The following is a 25,610-nucleotide window of genomic DNA, read 5'->3' on the forward strand; positions in this document are numbered from 1 at the left end:
CCTATGCCTGTATAATTAGTTGTTGGTTTATTCTGCATAAGTGGGATGCACTCACTGCTTATGCTTATACCTGTATAACTTGACCTATTTCACAGGATGACATTAACGGGACAGATATGTAAATGCATTTTCGCGGATACTTCATACAAAATTACTGAAACGAACTTGATTTTATACATAAAAGCTATATTGTCTACGGATTTAATAAACATTACGTTACATGGTTGGATTGAGTGGTATTGTACAACGAAATTGTTTCGTAGTGTACAGTATAATTAAAAGGTGTTGATTTACGTGATCACATATATTCCTTAAAATCCGCTTATACAAAGTCAGTAAGAACCGTTCATCTCCATGAGACGCAGGAAACGGCGACAATTGTAAGACCCTGACAGAGAAGAAAGACATTCAAGTGAACCGCTCTCCAGAGTGCGTTAGTCAGTTGTTTCAACCATGTGATTTTGCGCGCGAAATAACAGAAGTAAATAAACGGATTGGGAGCTGTAGTGGCGTGTGGGGTGTTGACGTGAAGTGTAGCGCAGAAAGTGAATTGCTGGTTTGTGTCTTCCAGACATTGACACAGAAGTCTATATGTGTGTGGTGGAATGAAATAAACCGTGCGAAACGTATCAAACGAGAAAATCTAAATTTTATTTGCCATGTCTTCTTTGTTATTTGCTGAATTAGCGGCAACTTGCAATGCTCTCGGCTTCTCTGATGGTAGTAAATACTATCCGGATACACACTGTAAAGGTTAGTATGGTTTACAGTTAATGTAAAATGTTAATAACTTACCGGCGTCTTCATTAGGATTTTGTTTTGTCGCGAAATATTCGTGGTGTAATACCTAACAATGAGTTCTCGAAACAATTTGTTTTAGCCGAGGGAGTGTGTCACTGAACAATTTTATGATAAATGTCTGTCAGACTTATCTGTTTGTTGACACATTTGTTGTATTTTTGATCAGAGTGTTTGAAATTAAGTTATTTACAAGGGGCTGCTTTATTTGGTGTGTATTACAGTTTTATTTATTAATTTGCCAAATGTCAGTTTATAATTTTTGATAAATATGCGTGACACCTGTTAGATTCCGCCGAGAAAGGTTTACTTTTAAAAATTAATTAATATCAGTGTTTCGCATGAAGGAATTTTACTATTGTCACAACCAAAACTGCTGTCACCATTTCAGAAGTTAACCATGCAGGGAAACAAACTGCCCAGTGTGTATAAGGGATTGAGCTATGTGGCAGGTGTTGTTTTGTCATAGATATCACTGTTTGATTTATTTATTTATCCATTCAAGGGTCATCTCACAATGATACCGGATTTGTCATCTGCCAAATGCTCTAGTAACATTAACTGACAGTATAGTTGTGCAGCAATATCACATGTAACTGCATCATGCAGACGTCATTGTTTACCTATATTACTCACAATATTCTCGTGTTGAATTCTATTATGTGTGAATAACAGTACACTACTAATTTGCACAGTATTGTGAATTGATGCTTAGTTTGGCCACCAGCATTTTTAAATGCGATTGAAATCGTATCTCCTTGACAATTCGTTCTATACCATAGATGAATTTTTGAATAGGAATAAATAAATCAATAGGCATAATATATATAGTGCCATTTAAGGGCATGGAATAGATAACAAAAATTCCACCCCTTTATTTTAAAAACCCATCATTCATGTGTGCATTTCTTACGCACTTGGCACACTCCACATCATAACAGTTACCTTGAGATTGATCAGTGAAACATGTAACTAACTCACTCTTCATAATATTAGCACATTTTGTAAATATTTGTGCTTTGTGTTATAGCAACATTGAAGTTCTTGTCTTGTCAGCTAGCAACAATGTGGAAATGCCAGTCATCATGTCTGTGATACTAGCAGTTTCCATATTTTGAAATCATAGGCCCTGACTGTGCAACAGTATTCGTGATAAATGCTATGTACATAACACATTTGTCATCTCCTTTTTTTGTGAAAATATCTGACATCATTAGAAAAATCATGAAAGCTAAAAATAGCGTAAATGGTCAGTATGTTGCCATTTCTTCCACAGAGAAGTTGTACTGCCTTGCGAGAGGTTGCAGTTGTAATCTAGGGAACTTGTAAATAACTTAACTGTCAGTAGGTCCACCTTGCATGTAGTCGCATTTTTAGACAGTGCTCTGTATGCATTACCTTAACCTGTCACCTACACATTTTATTTATCATTGTATATTAACTTAGTATTTCAACATGTAATCGGTAGGTATTCATTTGCCATATGGCGTACGTTAACAATGGCTATACATATCCAGAGATTACTAAGTTACTAAATAACATTAAACACAACTCCACAGCATAATATAGGTGAATATGACTGTCTTGTATATAATCCGTCACACCATTTGTCACTGCCAGGAAATCTTCAAATGACCCTCATAGGTACGCCCAGTACATGTTGATAAGACATGAGCAACTATCTGTCATTCAAACTACTGTCACAATATGATGATGAAGATTTGCCCCACTTGCGGAGACTGTATGCGCATCTTCCACGGGCCATTCAGCTGCGATTCAGAGTTGGTCAAATACAGGGAGTTCTCCAGGATCCAGGGCAGTTTCAGGCATTGTGGTTGAAAGTTTTGTTGCAAGCAGTATTTCCATCCATTGATGGCATTGAATTTATCTTCAGCAAGAACACAGACTGCGATGAGAGTGGGATGTCTCGATCCTCAACTTTTTCACTCCACACAGAATACATCAGTCGATACTGGAAGGTCAGGGTTATCAGCAGTCTCCTGGTATTCACATACTAGTGCACACTATCATGTGGTATCATAAATTGGAATTTTAATTGAGATAGATACCCAGTATGTGGGAGTAGATTGTGTTGACCTGTTAGCAGTGTGCATAGATTCATTAAGTTGTACATCTTTCTTTTCCACTTATGGACTATTAAGCCAGATAGATATATATTACTCTGCTACTAAGTCTATCAGTCTGAGTGCAGATGCACAAAAAGTGTCCGCTGACGACCTCCTAACTAAACTGAATTTTTCACAAGACCTGGACTCTCGCGGTTCTTTTGACGACCCTCCAGCTATAACTAGTTGTGTTGTGCATTTACTCATCTTTATATGTACAACTTGGAACATGGAGAGGTTTATTGAAACAGGTATTGAAAGTTCAAATTCAAAGTTGGCCTGAATGCAAAGAGAATAAGAAGGTATTGAATAAACCCTCTGTAACCTAATAGTTACATTTATTTTTCTAGAGTTTGCTTCCTCCATATTGTGGTTTCATTTACAGTCATTGGAATTCTCTTCATGCAACATAATAGGGATCAAATGGGTCAAATGAGTGAGGTGGCGCAGTGGTTAGCATACTGGACGCACATTTGTGAGGATGACTGTTCAAATCTGCTTCTGACCGTACTGATTTAGGTTTTCTGTCAATTTCCTAAATCACTCCATGAAAATGTGAGGATTGCTCTCTTGAAAGAACATGGCTGATTTTCTTTCCCACTTCTCCTTAAGCCGAGCTTGACCTCATTGTCGACAGACATTAAACATTAATCTCCTTATCAACTGAAGCGTTCAGTACTGCAAGATTCTGTTTGTGGTCCATAATTCATAATTGAATTATGTTCTGTTGTACTACTGGATGTAATTAATTATAATTTTATTTTATAACTGAAAAATAAAGATTTATAGTTCCTAATAGAAAACTGACTTGTAAACTAAAAATGACACATGAATAGAAGTTGGAGATACTCAAGGTTAGAGTAAGTGCTATGTGTGGCGATTTCCACAGATTTTAATTGACTCTTGTACTTTTCCTGATAATTTCGTACTTTGGCCTACTCTGATGTGTACATCATGCACAACCTTTGAAATCCTAATGCGGACGTCCTTCATGTGGCTTTCTCATGTTAATTTTTGAGGTTAATTAGTGTAGGTTGTTTCAGCTGATTGTAATGTCTGTAGAACATAATATTGTCTGTCTACATTGTATATATTTGTAAAATGTTTTACGCCAGAATTCATGGTGTGTTGAGGGGGAGGGGGTTATCAGCTACATCTCATGGTCACATTTAGTGTTTCTGCAGGGTGAAGTAGTTCCCTGCTACAGTCATTTCTTTGGCAGGAAGATTATGTTCTTTTCCACCCAAACACTGCATGTCCACATGCAGCCATTGGGATGCAATGCGCTATTTGTGGTGTACAATGATTGCCCTGGCCGGCAAGACCGCCAGATCTTTCGCCAATTGATGTATGGGGGATACTGAAACAGGAATTTGCTTGTTCTCCAGAGCTTCCAAGAAGCATTGCTGAATGACAACAAAAGGTGCGTGGGACAGCCTATCATAGTAGGATGCTGTTTGCCATCACTTTTATGTGAGATTACTCACACATGTTGCCACCAGGAAGGGGGAGGGGGGGCGGCTGCAGGCAGCGGGGGGACACTGTGCATTGATGTGACTGTTCAGGCATGTGTTTCATTCTGTCTAAATTTTTTGTCATGTATGACTACAATGGTGAACTCCCCCTAGCAGTGTATAGATACAACTACAAAATCTTTGTCATATAAAATGCTGAATTACATTAGTGGATAATTCTTGAATTTACTTGAGGTCTGATGTATTCCTTGGCTCTTCACTTACACTAAAATTTCTTTAAGCCACTTTACAGTCCTTTTTGCAGCCGTAATCTACTAAGCTTGCCGATTTTTTCGACACAACTTTTTGCTGCCAAAGAGAGCATGTGGACAAAACATGATATTTGACTTTTCCTTCTCCATGCAATTTCTAATCCTTTGGCCTCTATGCTGATGTCATTATGAAATAGGTACAGAAAAAGATTTATACTCAAATGGGGCACCCTCAAGGGAAGACTTTTTTTGTGTTCACTAGTGTATACCATTATTATTCATTACTAATTATCTCAGTGGCTCAGAAAAGTGTTCAAAATGTGGCCACAAAAGTCTAAGCAGTTGCCCAACAACATTCCATCTCTGACATGTAGTAAAGCAAATTTTAGTTACAAACTAACGTATATAGCTTTAAATTAAACTCAGGTGTACCAGTAGTTACGTTTTTTCCATATTATTAAAGACTAATATGGTCATGTTTTCACAATTTAAACTAATGTGCAGTTAATTAACCTTCATTGGCTAGCCTTTAGCCATGTTCATAATCAAATCACATGTGTGGTCTCTATAAACTGAGTCAATAACTAACTGAAGTGGTCCGCAGTAAGAATACAATAGTACAGTGATTTATTCATCCAAGGATCATTTTACAACCATACAGGGTTTGTCAGCAATACAAGGAACAACATAAATCATATATATATAGACACACAAATATAGGCATGTGTGTTTAATGAGGAGAATACAGGTGGTTAGCCACAGGTCTGATGTAAGAGGTAGAGCAGAGAGAGAGTACATGCATTGTTGCTGTCTTACAGAGACCGTGAGAGATCTGATTCGCTACCTGAGGCGTGACGATGAAAACCACGAAATCCGCCGACACTTGGGCGAGGCGCAGGTGCTCCAGACGGACCTCTTGCCCATCCTCAAACAGGAATGGAAGGATTCTGATCTCTTTGATGTTGTCATCAGGTGAGCAGATGGAAGTAGTTTTTATTTTTACTCTTTTGTTAAACACTGCAGAATATTTTGTAGCGATTATATCTTGTCTGAGTAGCTCTTTGGTAAGTTGCAAGTGATATTTTAGTGTGCCCCTGTGATTTACAGTCTTTTAACTTTGTGTGGTGCCCATGTACCAATTGAAATGAGATTTGAAATTTTCTGTTAGTGTTTAAGTTGCTCTGTTAACCATTTTTATTATTTTGACAAAAAAGTAAAATTCCTAGTATACTGGGACAACTTAGGACAGACCTCCAAAAAAAATAAAACCGCACCTATATCCGTTGCAGCACTGATTGTTAAGAATTTGGCTGCTGGAGAGCATCTGGTCCCACATTTGTACCCTGAGTGTCATGTTGTGGTTGAGGTGATTGCCACTAGATATTGTCTTTACTGTGTGTTGCTTTGGATACTCGACAGCAAAGTGCATGCTTTAAGCCTCTCTCCTGTACTATTGTTTGGACAATGCTTTTAAAAAGTATGGCTGTACCAATCCTGTGTTTTATATTAAATTTAGCGGCTTAGAAAGTGAGGTTGAATGTGATGTTACTTCATTAGAGACTGCAAGTGACAATAGTTCGGCAGTTGAGTGACAAGTGCTTGCTTGCCAGTGTACCAGATAAATTCATCCACTGTGTTCCATTTATGCTCTCTGCAAACTTTTGCAAAATACGTGGTTATACTTCAGAGCCACACTAAAACTAAAAAAGACTTAAAGTTTCAAGGAATGTCCATTAAAGTCCAGGGCATAAGTATACTCTCGATTTTATTGTTGGTGATCTTCAAAATTTTGTAACCTGTTATTTTGATCTTTGAAAGCTATATATGAGTGTTGGAGCTTTATAATGGCAACTATTTATTTGCAGATTGTACAAAATAGATACGTGTTTCAAAGTTTTACTGACCTTGAAAGTAGTCACCAGCATTGTGTATAACCCATTGCCAGTGATGTAGAAGTTGTAGGATACTCTTAGCAGTGCCAATTGTGCTGACAGTTCGACGGCGCAGTCTATTGCCCGACGAGTTTGTAGCAGCTCTGAAGTGAATGCCGTGAAGTGTTTCCTTCAGTTTAGAAATCTATTTGAACTCACGAGGGCTTAAGTCAGGGGAGTGCAGTAGGTGGTATGGCACTTAGCTGCCCCATCAGTAACAGTTTGCACTGTAAGTGCTTGAGAGTTGTCCTGCAGAATGATGGTCAGGTCTTGCAGAACGCGTCATGACTTCTGTCTCTATGCTGTTCATTTTTGGAACACAGCCTATGACCAGCTTAGAGACAGAAGTGATGAAACTTTCTACAGGACCTGACCATCATTTTGCAGGACAGTGCTCAAGCATGTACAGTGCAAGCTGTTACTGTTTTGTTTGACTGACGGGGTTGCTATGTGCTATACCATCTACTGCACTCCCCTGACTTAAGACCTCATGAGTTTAGCTCGATTTCTAAACTGAGGAAAATACTTCACGGCATTCGCTTCAGATCTGCTACAAATTCGTCGGGCAATAGGCTGTGCCACTCGAACTGTCAACACAAATGGCGCTGATAAGAGTATCCTACGACTCCCACATCGCTGCAATGGGTTATACACAATGCTGGTGACTACTTTGAACATAAGTAAAACTTTGAAACACATATCTATTTTGTACGAGCTGTAAATAAATAGTTGCCACTATTTAAGTTCCAACCCTCGTATGTCTATATGTAATGTCATTCATTGTAGGATGTTTATCATTTGTTAAAAAATATTTTTTCAAACATAATTTAAATAAAACAATGTCTTAAGATGCTAAAGATAACATTTATTCCTGTAATGTAAAATCCCAAATAGAATACAAGCACTACAATCGATAATGACTACCAGACACCATATACTGTAATTGTTGAGAAGTGGCTAGGCATATAAAGTAGAACTTTACCTTTTTAACTGAACTTTTGGACTGAAGTGATGAATGAAAATTTGTACCAATGCTGGGATTTGAACCAAGGTTTCCTGCTCACTTGGCAGATGTACTAGCTACTATACCACCCTAGCATAGTGGCTTCGCACAACTGTACTGAGGTCGGGATTCAAATCCGTATATCCAGCTCACTAGGTAGATGTACTAACCACTATGAAAGTGTGATGCAGTGACTTTGCAGAACTGCACAGGCTATCATAGCACTAGTTGGAGAATCTCTGCAATGCTGTTCAAGTTTAGGGGGTACCAAGTGGGCTGAGGTGTGAATGGGAATTTAGATTTAGGAGGAATGTCTGCTAGAGTAGTCCGTTTGGTTGTGCAAACCCACTTTGCCAGTGTAGTGATTAGCACATCTGTCCAGTGAACAAGAGACCTGGGTTCGAATCCCGCCTTTCATAGAAATTTCCATTCATCGCTTCAGTCCCCATATATGCAACATACAAATTGTTCACAATGTCCTGTACAAGGACTTACTAGTTCTGCAACCTGACAGCAGTCTGTCATCTTTGGGCCACAAGTGTTTTATGTCCAGCTGCAGCCAACATTGGTGTTATTTCAATTCAGTAACCGCACGTTGCTGCAGCTGTTACGAAGTGATTATCTCACCGTGCCATGCCAAACCAACGAGTACATGTGTAATGACGAAAGCTACGCTTGTTACCCTGCCATTCCTCTCTCTATGTGGCTGCCTGCATACTGGGAATCAGTAGACAGAGCTTACTTCTTCCAGTCTCAGCATCTCCCTGAGAATTTGTCCAGGACGTTGTGAACAAACTAGACAAGTATTGTACATATTCTAATTGTAACATCTGTTTTACAAAATATTTTTTACCTGCATGTAGTGAACTTACCTGCCTCCACAGCTGCAATAGTTAACGTGTGTATGTGATTGTGCTCAATTCCGATGTAACCAGTTAGGATGAAATTTTCATTGCTGCTGTATGTAGAGTGAGGTGGTAGCACACAGTTTCTGAGCATCAGACTTTGCACCAACATCTTGACTTAAATTCTAAACCTCTACACAGTGCCTGTTGGAGTGAAGACGTGTAACACTGTTGACGGTGTTCCATCCATTGGATGAAGACGTTAAGCTCGCCAGTCCGCTTTGTGATATTGACAGGAGTGTGTTGTGTGTAAGCACCACGTTTTACCTTCTCCCTTTTCCCTTCACCACACAACACAAACTTGAAATCACACTGTATAAGCAGCCATCCATAGGACACAGATACATACCTGTTACACACCTGACACTAGGTAACAGTTTTTTGAGAAGGAAATGACTTACAGCTTCTAGAAATTTTGTCACTTTATCAAACTACCAGGTTTGGCTAGAAATGGACCATCCTCAGATGTCTACATACCATGAAAAACGCAAAAATTAGGCACAATGTGTAGTTACAAAAACAATTGTTGTATGTTAATTACTATTCATGGCCTGTTGTGTACTTGCAATGTGACATCATCAGATGTCGACCTGACATATGTTAACAAGGTTCATGCCATAAACTAACATTCTAATTCAGCTATACTACTGGAGCATGACAAATCATATCCATTAACAAGCATCAAGCATCATGTCATAAACTGACATGCTAATACAACTATACTATTGGCGCGTATATGGCACACAACAGATACTGTGACAAATCTCATGACAATACTGAAATTGTGTGCGATCTTCAGTCACAAAACATCAGCAGAGGATGTAGAATCATAAGAAAGACACTGTGCTGGGCCAATGAACACTTTTTCATATTATATCTCAGGTACTAACTTGACTCGTGATAATCTTCCTGTTGTTGACTCAGTCACAGAACTAAAGACACTAACTTAAAAGTGAAGATATTTTTAAACTAACAGGGTGACTGAAAATTTTATTTTCTACAATGATATAATGTAATATGGCCATAATTTACATGCAAGTTTTCTATGATTTGACAAAATGCTATGTCCAGCCATCATGTTAGTTTGGTAATGTCTTCATCTTGTGCTTAGTTGTCAGTATTGTGATTCAGCCAATGATGAGAGAGGTACCCTATTTAAGCTGGTACTTGAGATATAATTTTTGTTATGATTTTACCTTCTTTGCTGATGTAATTTGGTTTATGGCATGATGCTTGTTAATAGTTAAGATTTGTCGTGCATTTCATTATGATGTCACATTGCAAGTATACAATTTGTCACGAATGGCAATTAGTGTATTATGTTTGTTTTTGTAATTACTCATTGTGTATAAGCTTTTCATATTTAAGGTATGTAGATACCTGAGGACGGACAATCTATGACCGAAACTGGTTGTTTAATAAAGTGACAGTGCACCTGTATGCGAACTGTGGTTTCCCAAAAATTTGATAAGAAATTGGAGAAAGGCAACAGTAGAGTTCTCCAGTAGGACATTGCCCAGGCAGAAAATTGGGATTGCTGCATTCTCCCCAACACTCATTTCCTCAGAATTGACTAGGTTTGACATAATAGTGTGGATGACAAGAGTTTGTTATATATTGACGACATTGTAATTGATGAATAACCTTAGTTAAGAAGAACAGTAAATGCTGTAGAACATTTGCAGTTTGTTTTCCATTTATAGATACATAATATTTTCACAGAGCAATGACTGGACAATCCATTAATGTGGTCAGTATGATTCCTATCCATTTGCTTGTGACTGTGGTGTACAGTGTGCATACTTCTTTCCAGGCTGCTGGTTAATCTGACGAATCCAGCCCTGCTCCTGTACCGGGAGGAGCTTCCAGCTGACAAGGTGTCTAGAAATTACTACTTGCAAATCATATCACAGTTACAAGCTTACAAGAAGGCATTCACCGATTCAGATGTGTGGGAAGTAATCAAGATGAAACTTAGTAAACTCCTTGAGACGGTAGGTACAAGTATTTTTGGCAGTTTATGGCTTAGCTACCTAAAAAATTTTGTCATTATCGTTTATTGTTTACATCAGAAATCAACTTCATAGTTACTGTCTTACAGGGACAAGGGCGTATGTAATATGAGTGCCTGTTTTTATTTGGTGTTAATGGTTACTTTATGCTTTGTGGATGGGTGTGTCCTTTGATCACACAGAAACAGATCAGTACTGTATATTAAATTTCTGTACCTGCAGTTATTCCCAATAACCCGCTGATGGCAATGAACACACCATTTAGGCAGACCAGTACTATAGTAGAAGATATTCATGTACCAATACTCAGTTACAAACGGTATATGGTAATAAATGCGGAGATGAGCTAATTTCTTTCATTTATTCTGTTTTGCTCATTTAATAACGTTGACAACTGCTGTTTCTCAGCATATGAGCAATTTTTGCTAATTCTCAATCCAGATATTTCATGGATGTGATGTTCAACATGTATGCTTTTTGTAAGAAGAGCGTCTTAACTTTTTGTATATATTGGTTGCAGATTCCTTCTTGATAATGATATAAGATTGGAATTGAATTGTGGAAATGGTACAGGCAGTGGCAAACATGAAATTGTTTAAAAAAATTCTGTAATACTGTGATTTCAAACTAAATACAATTATGCTCCTGAAACAAGTTTATTGTGGTGGTCATTTTTACAGCAGCTGTGTATAAATTGCAGTAGTCCAAAAGAAAAGTGCCTTTTGCTTGCTGCACATTTAAGTTTTTTTTTATTCAACTTGTGGACCCACATGTGCTTTATGTTAGTTACTAGGCATCTTCAGTGAAATATAGCATGATTTTTTTTAATCTGCACACATAGCTTTAAAACATTCCATTGAAATTTGGATAACAACATGGAAAAATACTTATTGATCAGCATATTAATTCATTATTTTAAAGTCAAACGATTTCAGTCATGTGGGAAACTGATTGAATGTGTGCCATTTTCTTTGTGGTCATTGTTTCCAAAATATAACACTGTAATGCCAACTTTCTCAGGTTTTCCTTTCAATTGTCTGTCTGTCTATTAAGTCAGTGTAAACAGTGAGTGGTTAGTCATGTTCACTACACCAAGTAGTAGTAGCTTCTTTTCAGCATTTGTTATGTATATATGGTAATTTTCTTGTAAGGTTAGGAGATTTCTTTCGTTATTTATTCTAACTATTTTCATGTCTTTCTCTATTGCAGTAGGTTTGTGATTACTTCCTCATAAGTGCAAAAGTCCAGTGGCTTATTTCCAGGCTCTGATACATTGTTTGTATTAGGTGTCAAATGTTTTGGTGATATGTGCTACATATCTTCTATCACAAGTGTTGCATTGCAGTTGGAACATTGCTGGTTTCTGGTAGATCTCCGTGTCTTTCGTTATTTTTGGATTGAACTATCTGTTTTGAATGCTATGTTTGTGTTTTGAAAACGTATGTTATTTTATGTGCGAGTTCATGCTTGGAGGTCATTGTGTATCATCTTAAATCTTTTTCCTTGTTTTCATCTATTGTTTGTGTCGTTCCATTGCTGTGTGTGCAGCATGCAGAAGGTGTTTTTCATTTGAATTATGTAATTTATGCTCGTGAAAGGTTGATTTAGACAGGGAGGCTTCCTGGGGTACTTGAGTAGTTCAGGCACCTGCCCACAAAGAGCAAGAAATCTGGGTCAGAGTCTCAGAGTGCTGCAGATGTTCAGTAGTGACAACATATTCAGAAGAATAGTGTTGCTATAATCTGAATGAACATGACCTGTTTCATACTTACTAGTTGCTCAAAGCACAGAAGATTTTGGCAGTCACTTTAAAAACGTTCTCCATTCCAGGAGTGGGAGGAACGCGGAGAGGAGAAGAGCCTGATGATCGAGCGGATGCTGATCCTAGCGCGGAACGTGTTGCAGGTGCCGGCCGACGTTGCCGCAGAGAAGCTCTCTGATAGTGAACCCAGTGTCCATGACCAGGTCAGTACACTTCGTCTCACGGTGTAGTCTAATTTTTATGGCTGGATGTTGTGCATATGGCACTCAAAAATTACCTCTAAAATATCTGTGTGCCCTGCATCTGTTGTTAATGTCAAGTGCCTCTCAGTTAACAGAATACAATAGAGTGATACATTTTTTGAATTCAGGTATCATATTGGGTATGAGTGTCAAACAGGCACTATACTTCTATGTCAAATCGAGATGCTATGTAGTGGTCTGGTGTACTGAGATAATTCATGTTGCTATCTCTGCTCCAGTGTGACACTTCACCGAGCAAGATAAAACAGTAAGTAAATATCTTTCTGGCACTGAAGTGAATGACTTGACTGCACTTCAGTACATCAGATTGTCTTGACTGCACTTCAGTACATCAGATTGTCTGAGTTTGACGTGAAACTATTGGGCCACATTGGCACTCTCATTGAGCCTAATACCTCAGAAGTTTTTCTTCGAGACATTTGCCAGGAGTAACTTCAGTCTCAATTACAATTAACTCAACTACTAAAACATTTTTTTTTTTTTTTAAAAAAAAAAAAGAACAAGCAAGTCCAGAAATTCCTTCTCAGTTGCCTGAAGTACAAGTAAGTGGTATAACAAACAAGGAAAATTTTCCATATATGTTTCTAGATAGACTAAGCGTACTGCCATAGGGAGACACATTTGCCACCTTGTAAATTATTTTATTGTGTATTTCAGCCTCAGATCCAAAATGTTTAACCTTAGGCTGAAGTATACACTGAAGAGCCAAAGAAACCGGTACACCTGCCTAATATTGTGTAGGGCCCCTGCGAGGATGCAGAAGTGCTGCAACATGAGAAAGAAAGTTCCACATGGGAAAAATATATTAAAAACAAAGATTCCAAGACTTACCAAGCAGGAAATCGCCGGTAGACAGGCACAACAAAATAACACACAAACACACACACAAAATTTCTAACTTTCGCAACCAACGGTTGCTTCTTCAGGAAAAAGGGAAGGAGAGGGAAAGATGAAAGGATGTGTGTTTTAAGGGAGAGGCTAAGGAGTCATTCCAATCCCGGGAGCGGAAAGATTTCCCTTAGGGGGAAAAAAGGACAGGTGTACACTCGCTCACACACACACACGTATCCATCCGCACATACACAGACACAAGCAGACATATTTAAAGGCCTTTAAAGACACAAGCAAACATTTGTAAAGGCCTTTACAGATGTCTGCTTGTGTCTGTGTATGTGCGGATGGATATGTGTGTGTGTTTGCGAGTGTATACCTGTCCTTTTTTCCCCCTAAGGTAAGTCTTTCTGCTCCCGGGATTGGAATGACTCCTTACCGTCTCCCTTAAAACCCACATCCTTTCGTATTTCCCTCTTTCCTGATGAAGCAACCGTTGGTTGCAAAAGCTTGAATTTTGTGTGTATGTTTGTGTTTGTTTGTGTGTCTATCAACCTGCCAGCGCTTTTGTTTGGTAAGTCACATCATCTTTGTTTTTAGATATATTTTTCCCACGTGGAATGTTTCCCTCTATTATTAATCATTGCCTTTAAAAACTTGGTAGAAGAGTAATGTATCCAGAAAAATTATTTTGAGCTGCATTTCAAAATTTGTAACATTTATTTTCTCTGGACATTTGCAGGAGTGTGTGATGTGCAGAATATTATGTGTATGAAATCTGAAAAGCGTAGTCACAAAATTTGTTTCACTGCTTGACAGGTACTTTGGGCACTGCACGTCTCCGGCATGGTCGATATCTTCCTGTACCTGGCCAGTTCTGAAAATGAACAACAATACTACATGCATATTCTTGAGGTATGATGCTGCATGTATTTTGTAGTCTTATGAATTATGTTTAAAATATGTGTAATACAGGTTTGCTAAATTCCACTGGCACATTGAAACTATAATGTTTTTGATGCATTGCCCATTTCGAGTGTTCCTTTAAAATACGTGAATGACATGAACTAGCTATCCTTTTTCTAATTGGCGAGCTACCTGAGAGCTTGATGACAACTGAATTCTCCCTCATATTTTTTAATTCTTACTGGGTTAATTATAGGTAGTTTTTATTGTTTTGGAGATGGAAATTCTTTAGTGGAAAAACATTCGGGAATGAAGAAAAGCTGCCACTGACCACAGATAGTTGACAGATGGCTCTGACATACACTTAACAGATTGTGAAATTTCGTGGGTGGTATGTTCAGGTGCTTTTGTGAGTGTGTTTACTTCCACCATAAAAAGAGCAAAATATTTCAGTATGGTATGATTTTCTGATATGTTATATGTGCTTATGAGCTATCTGTCAATGTGTAGAATTTGAGTGATAGCATTCTCTCATGTATATTTGTATTTCTGAATAGCAGTAGTCATCAACTGTATAGTCAGTTTCATTGGCTTTAATTTTATCATTGAATCAGCATGCTTGGAAGTAATAACTTAGTTCTAAAGTGCTGAGAAGTATTAGTTGGTAAGAGACCATCCTGTAAAACTTAGAAAACTAAGTTTTGGTGTGGAATTTGATATAATAGAAGCTACAAAATTTGCATCCAAACATTGGTGTGGGCAGATGTTGTGATGTCCGGAATTAAAAAAAAAGGGAGGGTGGTAATTTTTTGTTTTTTTGTTTTGTTGAAAGGAAAGAAAGAAAAAAGGGTGAATAAAGGTGAAGGGAAGTGGTTCTATTTCTACTGGAATGAACTTATTGATGGACATCACAAAAATTTATTTTACCTATATTTTTTTTTTTTTTTACTCATCGAAGAAGACAACACAACACATATAAAAGAAATCATCACACTAATATTATCCACAGAATGATCGTTTCACAGGACACTTTCTAGCTCGACTGACTCTTAAGACTGAACAAGACTCGACTGACTCTACTCTCTCTCTGGACCACAGCCTCTTCACGTCCCTCTGGACCAGAGATTTCAACTGTCATTAGCACGCCGATTATTTAATTAATCGTACAGCCACTGGGCGCGCGCTTGGCGCGTCATTTAAATGGGGTTAAACGCACACCGCGAGAGGCGTGGGCTAGCGGTGTCTTACAGGTATCGCCACAATGTACAAACACACAGGGTGAATGCTGAGGGCTTGAAAACATTCTGAATCTTCAACTTATTTATATTTTGTGCCTCAACACTGACTGGAATAATGTTAATAATGGCTTAATATGGCTCCAGTTTATAAAATAAATTAGAGTGCTATTATTTTGGTGAAGGTAGAGATGCTGGGTAGACATGTTAACAGCAACAGTCTCGGCAGTTATTGTCCTTTCATCAACCTGTTACAAAGTTAGTACTAGCTGTATTAGAACTACTTTTGTTTTGCTGTCTTTGTTACAAATGACATTAGAGAATAAAATGGTTAAAGGATTGCTTAGAAAGAATGAAAGGGTGTAAACTGTAAACAACTGCTCTCAAGGTTTGTGGTTCTTGCAGAGAAAAACATAGGCCACTTAAGCTTGTGTAAATGAGTGATGATGCAGTGAATTTTATCAAAATATTCCATGTACGAGATTTTTTGACACCAAGCGTATTTGTGATAGGTGTCATATTTTTTCCTCTTATGAATATTTTGATCACAGTAAAAAGCCTCCATGTATTTTAATTTGTTGATAACTTTTTAATTTCAGCATTTTTGTTATCAGTTTTTGAAAAGACTGTTGAAGTGTTTCATAGTTTGATCAGTATGAAGAAGAGGAATGTTTTGCTTTGCTGTTTAGATGAGTTGGTGAGGAGCCATGTAATGCAGTCAGAGCATTGCCTATCTCCTGCATCTCCCCCTTTCCTCAGCTGCCCCTCAGCTCTGTCTTTGTATTGTATCTCCCCCTATCTGGCAGTATTGTTGTCACCGAGTGATTTAATGTAACAGCCCCCAGTGCATCTCGTGCCAGAAGAAAGCAATTCAGAAGCTCTGCAACCCCCTTTTGTGAGGCACGTGTTTACTGCTGGGATAGGGGAGCCGTAGGATGCAGAACTTTCTCCTTGGCTTCTGTTGGTGACCCTTAACTCCATTTACGTGCTCCCACTGGGATAACATTAACTTGTACACTAGTGCTTTCTGCTTAGCTAACTAAATTACTTCATTCTGTGGGTTCGCAGGGATGTTAACAGACTTTCGTAATAAACCATCCCTGCACATGAGCCATAGGTTGCATTCTTTTATGTGAAACATCATTGTGTCAGTATAAAAAAAGTGTAAACAATCTTTAAAAAGACCTCTACTGTTAAAGGTCTATAAAAACTGTTTAAAATTTCGATAAGCAGTGTAAGAACAACAGCTAATTTGGCTGTAAATAGAAATAGAACAAGTTAATACGACATATGAAATACAGTGCTGAATGACGCAGTTAGGCCACTACACATCGGTTGAATATTTTTTTAAAAAAATTGCAGTGTCTGGTTCGAGCACAGAAAGTTTATAATTTTACTTAAAATGCTTCCTGTTAGCACTGGTGTGGTTAATTCTTCAGAACTTTGACAGATTGCTTCTAGTATCTACGCCAAATTGAAAATAAAACAGTGGCTAATTTGACATCTCTAACCTCTTTCCATACACATTTGTACATAAAATAGCTTAGTGTCAGAAAAGGTGAACTACCTCTGGTGTGATGTTATCATCACATTTTTAAGTATTCCTACCAAATGGGATTATTTTGGTTAAATTACTCATGGTGAAATTTGTATCCTCTTTCTGTCTGAACGTTTTGTCGTTCACCTTAAACAGTTCAGACACCGTAGCAGAATGCTGAAGATTATGTGTATAGATTTAATAACTGAAAAAAGAAGTTTCCTGTTGCAAATATTTTTATTTTTAAAATCTTATAGTTTTTAATTTTTACTAGTTTTCTTTGAATTATGTAGTGGCTCTTCCTGTGACCAGCTAGTTTTGACTCACATGGTCCTGTAGAATGTGACAAATTAAGTTCAGTAACTGAAGCCAATGATAAGTTTTCTCTATACCTTAGGCCTATTTTAGGCAATAGACACTTTTGCACCATGCAGTGCTCTAGTTAAACCTTAAGTTTTTAACAAAGTTTTATGATCTTCACATTTTTTGTGTGTGAACTTCCATTCTTGTGTGTCTGTGGGTCAAAATCTGTGTAAATAAACTGTGTGTAACAGAGCGATATGTATAAATATCTGGACCACTGCAAACAGATAGTTTCCCTGATGCTGCGAGAACAGAAGCCGGACGAGCTGGCGGTCGCTGCACCAGAACGCAGCATCGAGGAGAAGACACGAGACGAGGCGCGGCTTCTGGCAGTGCGTAACGAGGAGATACGCCGCCGGCAGGAGCTGGAAAGACGTTTCCGAGGAGCCAGGTGCGTCCTGTGTGGAACTGAAATATTATTTTGGTAACACTTACCACTGTTCAGTGTAATAGGATTGTAATTCTCCTCCTGGAGGTAGTCAGTGTATGTATGAGTATTTAGCAGTTGATATTCAAAAGAAATTATATTTAGTAACACTCTAATTGTAAGCTGGAGAAATGGCAGTTAAATCTTCATGTAGTAGCTTCAGCTGTGTCCAGATATACAACTCAGTAAATTGGTCTAACACTGAACAAGTTTTTCTTATTCTGAAACAGTAAACATTCCACATAAAGGGGGTAGAGACATAGAGGTCGAGGAGAACTGGTAATTCAAAGCATTTGAAATGTTTTTTCTTTCACGTTAATGTGAGAATATTTTTCTTGATTAGTTGTGACAGTTATTAAAAACTTCTGGATTAACTGTCATCAGTCACTGGTTACACTAGTACTGTTCATCAATAAAGTATTTATTCTTTTTAACAATATTTTGCAGTAGAAAAATGCAAAGTATGGCTGTAGAAAGCCATGCTTGTGCTTTTGGTCAGGACTAGACTTCTGGCAAGTGAAACGTTTCTTGCTGTGGTTGAATCCGGGAACACCTGCAAAATTGCTTCCAATCTCTCTCTTTTTCTGTACATCAGTTTCAGTGAATGCTGGTAACAGTTTCAAATAATTTTTACAATTAAAATAGTAAACTGTCATAGTGAAGTGCAATATATGTGATTCATTTAGAAGTTTCTAATGTTAGTAGTATAAATTAAAATCATTATAATCTTATGGAAATGTTAATTTAATCTTTGTTCAGTTTGTTATTCTCATTTCTTCGTAACGCATACGTACACTCCCACTCTATTAATTTTTTTTTTTTTTTAAATGTGTCTGTTTTGTCTACAGGCATTCAAGATTTGGTGGAACATTTGTACTAAAGGACTTTAAGTCTATAAGTGACCGTAATTTGATCTACCATAAGCCGTTAAACAAACTTGATGACTTATCATTTGATCATGAAAAGGTAATATTTCAATAATTCATGTAGCTTTACTTACTCAGTTTGTTGTTGTTTTGTGCCATATTCAAAAACAATTGTCAGAGGCACTTTTTGGTTTAAGCGAGTAAACTGACAACCTGAGAAAATTATGAGGAAATATAAGGAGCAGTCAAATGAAATTGATACTATGGAAGACAAGTAAGTTAACTGTTCATTGTGTCAAAAGCAATCACCATAACTATTAATACATTTATCCTACTGTGAGACAAGATGGTCAGTGCCTTTGTGGAAACATGTTTACAGTGGGCTACAGAACTGTGACTATACCCAGACATATACCACCTTGTCTGAACCAAATAAATGGCCAAAATTGTCTTTCTTCAGGGCTCCAAAAACATGTAATTTGCATGGGAAGAAATCAGGACTGCATGGAGGATGAGTAAGGGCTTCCAGTGAAACCTATGCAGCATATTTGAAACAACCTTGGCAACATATGGGCCTGCCCATGGCATTGATAGTCTTGTCTCCCGGTGGTATAAATGTATTAACTGTTATGGTGATTAATGAACAGTCAGCTTACTTGTTTTTCACCTATCTCCTTTTCATTTGACTGCTGTGTATATATAATATGTAATGACAGACACAATTCAGTGAGTGCAGTGCCTGTATTCAAGTGTGTCTGTAAAGCTCATTGCAACAGTCACCGCTGATGATATGCAGCCATATTAAGTTATGAAATGTATTTACAAATTGTGAATACAATATTACAACAGGTATATGGTTTATTGTCTACACATAAAGATTTGTACCGGACCAGGGCTCGAACCTAGATTTCTCACTTAATGCTAGTGGTCACCTTAAGCACTTTGGCTATCCATGCACACCTCCCAGTCCAAACCACACTTCCATACATCAGTGTGTCGACATATCATAGTGCTCACACACCATTTGTGTGATTCCCATGAAATAGAGTCAGAGAAGTGTCTCCCTATGTGGGACTTAGATGAACAGTATGCAAGCACTATGGGACATAAAAACTGTGACATATGGAAGTTTGGATTGGTCCAGAACGCGTGTGCAGATAGCCAGAATGTTTAAGGTGACTGCACATGACAAATTGGAAATCTGGATTCGAGATTAGTCCAGCATAAATTTTCATGTGTCTGTAGTAAACCATACAGCTGTTGTAACAATGAATTCACGATTTGCAAATGCATTTTGTTACAGACATAATGACAACAATGGAAGTTACACAAGTGGAACAATTAACAATAATATATTTGTGTGTGTGTGTGTGTGTGTGTGTGTGTGTGTGTGTGTGTGTGTGTGTGTAAAGTACCTTAGGTATATGAGCAACCTCATTTCTCTTTCTTCAATATATTTTTTTAAAATATGTGTGTCTTCTTTCTGTTTTCCCATTTCTTTTGAGTAATCATAACATTTATGCAGTCTCTGAAAAACATTGTTCTTTTTGCTGATTATGGCAAACAACATATTGGTTCATTGCTTATTTATTCCATATTTATAGGTATACGTTACAAACCATTGGAAACCGCATAGAAGAGGGTACTTCCCATTGTATTACGTAATAGGGATTCTTCAGTTTCTATTTGTGTATGTAGTGTGGGAAGAATGACCGCTAGAATGCATGCAGTGAAATAACCTAATCTTGTCTTTGTAACCCTTACAGGAGCAAATATGTAGACGCTTGTATATTACTAGATTCGTCACTTAATACTGGTGATTAAAAGTATGTAAATAGGCTTTTTACAGGTTAGTTTACATCTGTCTTCAAGAATTTGCCAGTTCAGGTTCTTCAGCATTTCTGTGGTGTCAAACAAACCTATGACCATTTCTGCTGTCCTTCTTTGTGTATACACAAAAAGTGATATAACACACTTAAATAATCTGTGCATTAGTGGGACACTTATGACAGAATAGAAACAAGAGTTCATTAATCTGAGAGGAAATACGAGAAATTATTTGTGTTACATTTATGGATTGAGGGATAGACATGGAGTTTGATTAATGTATCTTCAAATTTTGCAGCACAAGGTGAAGACACCAAAGAATCGCCAACCACTGAAGAGTGAAGTTGTCGAACGGAGATCTGCGTACAGTGTTCGCCTCTTCTTGAAAGAATTTTGTTCTGAATTTCTGATTGGAGCGTACAACACTCTGATGTATCATGTCAAAGTGAGTAGGAAGTAGTTGGTATGAAGAAGACGGGTGTCACATAACTATATTCACTTCTTTGCTAATTCTCCATTTTTCTCATTTTTTTTATACAGAGCAACCTGGTGCGAGCTAAAACTCAAGCAAATGACGAGTCCTATTATCTGTGGGCGATGAAATTTTTCATGGAGTTTAACAGGAACTACAAGTTCCAAGTGAAGCTTGTCAGGTGAGTTCTCTCTCTGATTCTGTCGGATTTACTTCTGGAATGCACATTTATGATTCTTTGAGGCAAGAAATCAAATGAGAAACATTTAATTGTTATATGAGTAACAAATGGAGACTGTTTTGATGGAGCCCTCCATCCTATTTCACCTGTGTGTGCCTATTGCAACCTATTTGATCTTTATTTACTGTCTACCATCATTTTTTTTCCCCAATTCGATTCAGTGCCTGCTCATAAGTTATCTGATTTATGCATCTAGTCTTCTGCTTCTTCTACACCACCACAGTTCTCTAACCTGTCTGCTATCCATGTTTCACTTCTTTACAAGGTTGCTTTGCAGACAAATGCCTTCAGAAAACACTTCCTAACATTTTAATTTATATTAGATGTTAAAAAATTCCAAGTTTTGGAAATGCCTTTCTTGCTATAGGCAGTTTACATTTTATGTAATCCCTATTTTGGTGATTGCCAGTTATTTTGCTGCCCAAATTGCAGAACACATCTACTTTTAAGGTAATGATATAATGAAAAGGATAGTTGCACCTCACCATATACTGGAGATGCCGAGTTGCAGAAAGGCACAACAAAAAGACTGCTACGCAATTATCTTTCGACCAACAAGGCCTTTGTCAAAATTAGATATAACACACACACACACACACACACACACACACACACACACACACTGGTGGAGGAAAGAATCCAAATGGTCCAAGCCGTGGGGTGGTCAATGATGTTCTTGTCCGCAGTTCCCGTGGCCAGCTGGCTGGTTCTCATACCAACATAAAAAGCTGTGCCGTGATGCCAGCAGAGTTGGTTTATGGCATGGTTGCTTTCACAGATAGTTTGACCTCATTTAGGTTAGGATGAGCCTGTGACAGGACAGGAATAGGAACTGCTGGGTGGCTGGATTGGGCAGATGTTGCTCCTGGATCTTCCACAGAGAGATGATCTCTACGAGAAGTGGTTGGGAGTTGGAATGGCCTAGAGATGGATAGGATATTTTGTAGTTTGGGTTGGAAGCAAGTAATTTCTTAAGGATAATAAACTAGAAGTTGAAAGCCGTCTTAAAGTTTGCGTACAGGAATTCTGCATCAACAAGGCTGACTATTTATGTTCTAGTAGTGTCCACAGAAACAACTTCATTCCTTTCTTTTCATTAAAAAATTTGAAAGCATGCAGTACTACTCCTTATGTTAGTATTACAGAGACATTGTGGAAATATTTAGTTAGGAATTTCTGAAATTTATTTTTCAGTAGTTGAAAACCAAGCCCCCCACATTACAGTCATCATACACTCATCACTGGAATCTATGCTTTGTGGCGAAACATTGTAGAATATGTGTATAGTGAACACCATTCTCCCAGCTTAGGTGCAAACAGTTTTTTTTTTCAACAGTGACATGTGTGCCCCCATAGCTCTTTGGCCAGTTAAAGCAGACTGTCAGTTAACAAAAATTAAGCTTCGGCATCAACATTGTTTTGAAAACGAGATTGTTTTCAATTGTATGGATGTAATGGCAGAGATTTAAATGCTAAATTGAGTCTTTTGAATTGCCTAAACAAATTGCAGCTAACCGGCAGAACAAGTGCGCCAGCATATGATAAATGGCATTTCGCGGTCTGCTGGAGGCAATACATTCCCCTGCCACAGCACAGATGCTTGTGCCATTTACATCGTGAACGGTGGTCTCGTTTGAGTGATCGACCAATTTGCATGTATTGTTCTATGCCGGAAAAAAAAAATGAAGTACTGTGCAAATGAGAAGCTATTTTTTTAAAAAAACCGACAACATGTAAATTAATGCATTTAAGCAAACAAGAATTGCTCTACAGGCACTTGACATTTAAATTGGCCATGTCAGCTAAACACGGTGAACTAAATACGCAAAATATTGCGAAGTGAATATAACTGTAGCCAAGGCAGTTGGTTAGGACAATGAGGCGAAGTGTCCAAGAAAGGATAAAAAAATTATCATCGTATTTGCATACTCCCCTCTAAGATAATTGAGGTCATATACAATTGAATAAAAGTATTTCTCGATGAAGTTGTATCGTTGACCAGGCGCCAGTTTTAATTTCTTCAATCAAAAGTAATTTTCCTTTGGAGCTTACTCTGACATACACAAGGCTTCAAGTCTCATTAATCACTCACTGTGGATTCAGAAGCTAGAAACATATGGTCTTAGTGGTAAAGCAAATCATGGTCTCAGTGGTATAGCAAATCCCAGTCTTTCTTAGCATTTGAAAGCAAATGTTAAAAGCACAGGCACAGAATCTGAACAAACTCTGATGTAGCCATGATAAGCTGTGGAGTTCCACAGGTGTCAGTTCCAGCCCTCCGTTCGTACCGCTCGTCATTAATGATCTTACATAAATCTCCCAATTGTTTTTACTGTTTTTTCTTTTCTGTATTTTTATTTTTTAACTATTAATTTAGCAAATGATTTTTTTTTTTGTAAACAAAAATCTTATAACGCATACACCACAATTTTCCAGTTACAATTAAAGAACAATAACTAGTTTCAGTTGCTATGTGGAACCATCTTCAGATCATTTGGAATGTAAAAAAGTGGTGAATATGCACTGGAAAGCATCATTAGTTCTAATCATTCAATGACACGCAATACCAAGACAGTGGCATCACGTAGTTTAAAAACATCACCGTGAGCAAGCCTGCACCCATAAGCTCACAGGATGATGGTAATAAAGGAAAATAGCCAGTTGCATAAATAAAAGATGCATCAAAAGCTCATTGTTTACAATAGTATAGCAGATATAGTGAGAACAGTATATGTAAGAGTTCCAAAATTTGTTAGCTGTCCTGTAACCTGGACAAAAGAATGAAAAATAGACATCTTTTTAAAACGCTGAAGATCTAAAGGAAAATGCCACAAGCCCACCAGCCTGATACGACATTTCAAAACTAACTTCATCTTTACATTCCAGAATTAGTTTATGTTGTGTATGGGGGAACAAAAGGAGAAATGCACAACCATCATAAACCAAGTTTATGTTGTGTATGGGGGAACAAAAGGAGAAATGCACAACCATCATAAACCAGCTAAGGCAAAAACTTATCTGGTGAACCATAGTTTGAGCAGAAATTATGAAGGATTGAGGAATATGGGTAGCCTACTTATCAACAAACTACCCTGTTTGATTAGAAATAAAACCATTGTTATTGGGAGAATCTAATGGAGATGGTAATGAAACACACTTTTCATTCTGTTGATGAGTACCTGGAGGCAAATTTGTATTAAATATATGAGCTCATCCTCTCTGCCATGCAATTTAAATCTTAAGAAAACTTTCATACTATGAAGGCTTTCACAGCCATATGTCATAGTTGCTGATGAATCTTCCAGACTGTATGGCCATGGTTGAGAAACTTTTTGGTTCCTGATGTTTCATCCAGCGCAACTCTGGACGAATCGTCAGGAACCAAAAAGTTTCTTCGAGCATGTCCATACAGCCTTTTAAGACTGATGAGCAATTAAATAACTATGTTCTAAAAATATTACAACACAGTGCTCAACTGTGTGCGTAATTTCTGTTATTTTCATACCTTGTTCTAAGCATAAATATCCAAGTTGCTAAAATTTAGGAGTAAAGTAGACTATCACATAATAGGAGTTGCATGCAAGACAAAGTTTCCATTATTTTTTGTGCCTGTTGACAACTCAACACTTCTCCTATATTCAGTGAGTTATCCCTTTGAATCCTAAATTATTTAAATTCTCCCAGATGTTTCTTTACAATGTTTATTCTACTTGTCATATATCTTGTACATCTGTATACTGTAAAATTTATGGAACAAGTGTAAAAACAGCTATACCTCACTTTTGACAAGCAATGCTCTGGGAAAATAAGTGTTTTTTTATTTTTTATTTTTATTTTTTTTATCCACTTACACTGACAGTTGTGATAGTTACTTGTAGATATATCAGAACAAAATAGCTACTTCATAAAAAGCCACTGCTGCTATCTTTGTACTACTCATGTGCTGTGTATATCCAATTCTTCCAAAAATTGAAACAGATTTATCAGCTGTGTATATGCAGACGAAAGTCTAGATTACCAGGTACTTATAATTGAATGGACTGTGTTCCGAGTGTTGCTGTGTCAGCTGTGTGCAACACAGGACTCTGAAACATCGTAGGTATGTTCATTAATTGGTGCGCTCATCGAATATAGATCCACTTTCTGCCACCAGGTGTAAATATGGTACTGTAAGCAGTCAGAATGTGAAATGTTACCTGTTTTGACATCTGCATACATTTGTTGCTTGATGACGCGTGTCGACTTCTCTTGTGAAGTGTCTGCTGGTGTAAAGGGTTAAGAAGGTCAAAGTCTTTTATACAAAATGCAATGGCTATTGAGGGTGGTAGACAGTGTACTGCCAGTAAAGTTCTTTAATCAGTACAGCAGCAATAGTAGTG

General features: G+C 37.6%; 1 protein-coding gene across 1 annotated transcript in view; it reads left to right on the top strand.

Annotated features, from left to right (window-relative positions):
* The first annotated feature begins 479 nt into the window (after positions 1-479).
* LOC126293367 (protein timeless homolog) overlaps positions 480-25,610 on the top strand; it is a 422,426-nt gene continuing 397,295 nt past the window's right edge. The window contains exons 1-9 of the mRNA XM_049986569.1: positions 480-753; positions 5,469-5,622; positions 10,303-10,483; positions 12,332-12,466; positions 14,177-14,272; positions 17,626-17,789; positions 18,674-18,791; positions 20,817-20,963; positions 21,059-21,171. Of these exons, the coding sequence (XP_049842526.1) occupies positions 660-753; positions 5,469-5,622; positions 10,303-10,483; positions 12,332-12,466; positions 14,177-14,272; positions 17,626-17,789; positions 18,674-18,791; positions 20,817-20,963; positions 21,059-21,171 (1,202 nt within the window). The 5' untranslated portion in view covers positions 480-659. The remainder of the gene's footprint in view (positions 754-5,468; positions 5,623-10,302; positions 10,484-12,331; positions 12,467-14,176; positions 14,273-17,625; positions 17,790-18,673; positions 18,792-20,816; positions 20,964-21,058; positions 21,172-25,610) is intronic.

This window comes from Schistocerca gregaria, chromosome 10 (genome assembly GCF_023897955.1).
Source record: "Schistocerca gregaria isolate iqSchGreg1 chromosome 10, iqSchGreg1.2, whole genome shotgun sequence".
Taxonomy (NCBI): domain Eukaryota; kingdom Metazoa; phylum Arthropoda; class Insecta; order Orthoptera; family Acrididae; genus Schistocerca; species Schistocerca gregaria.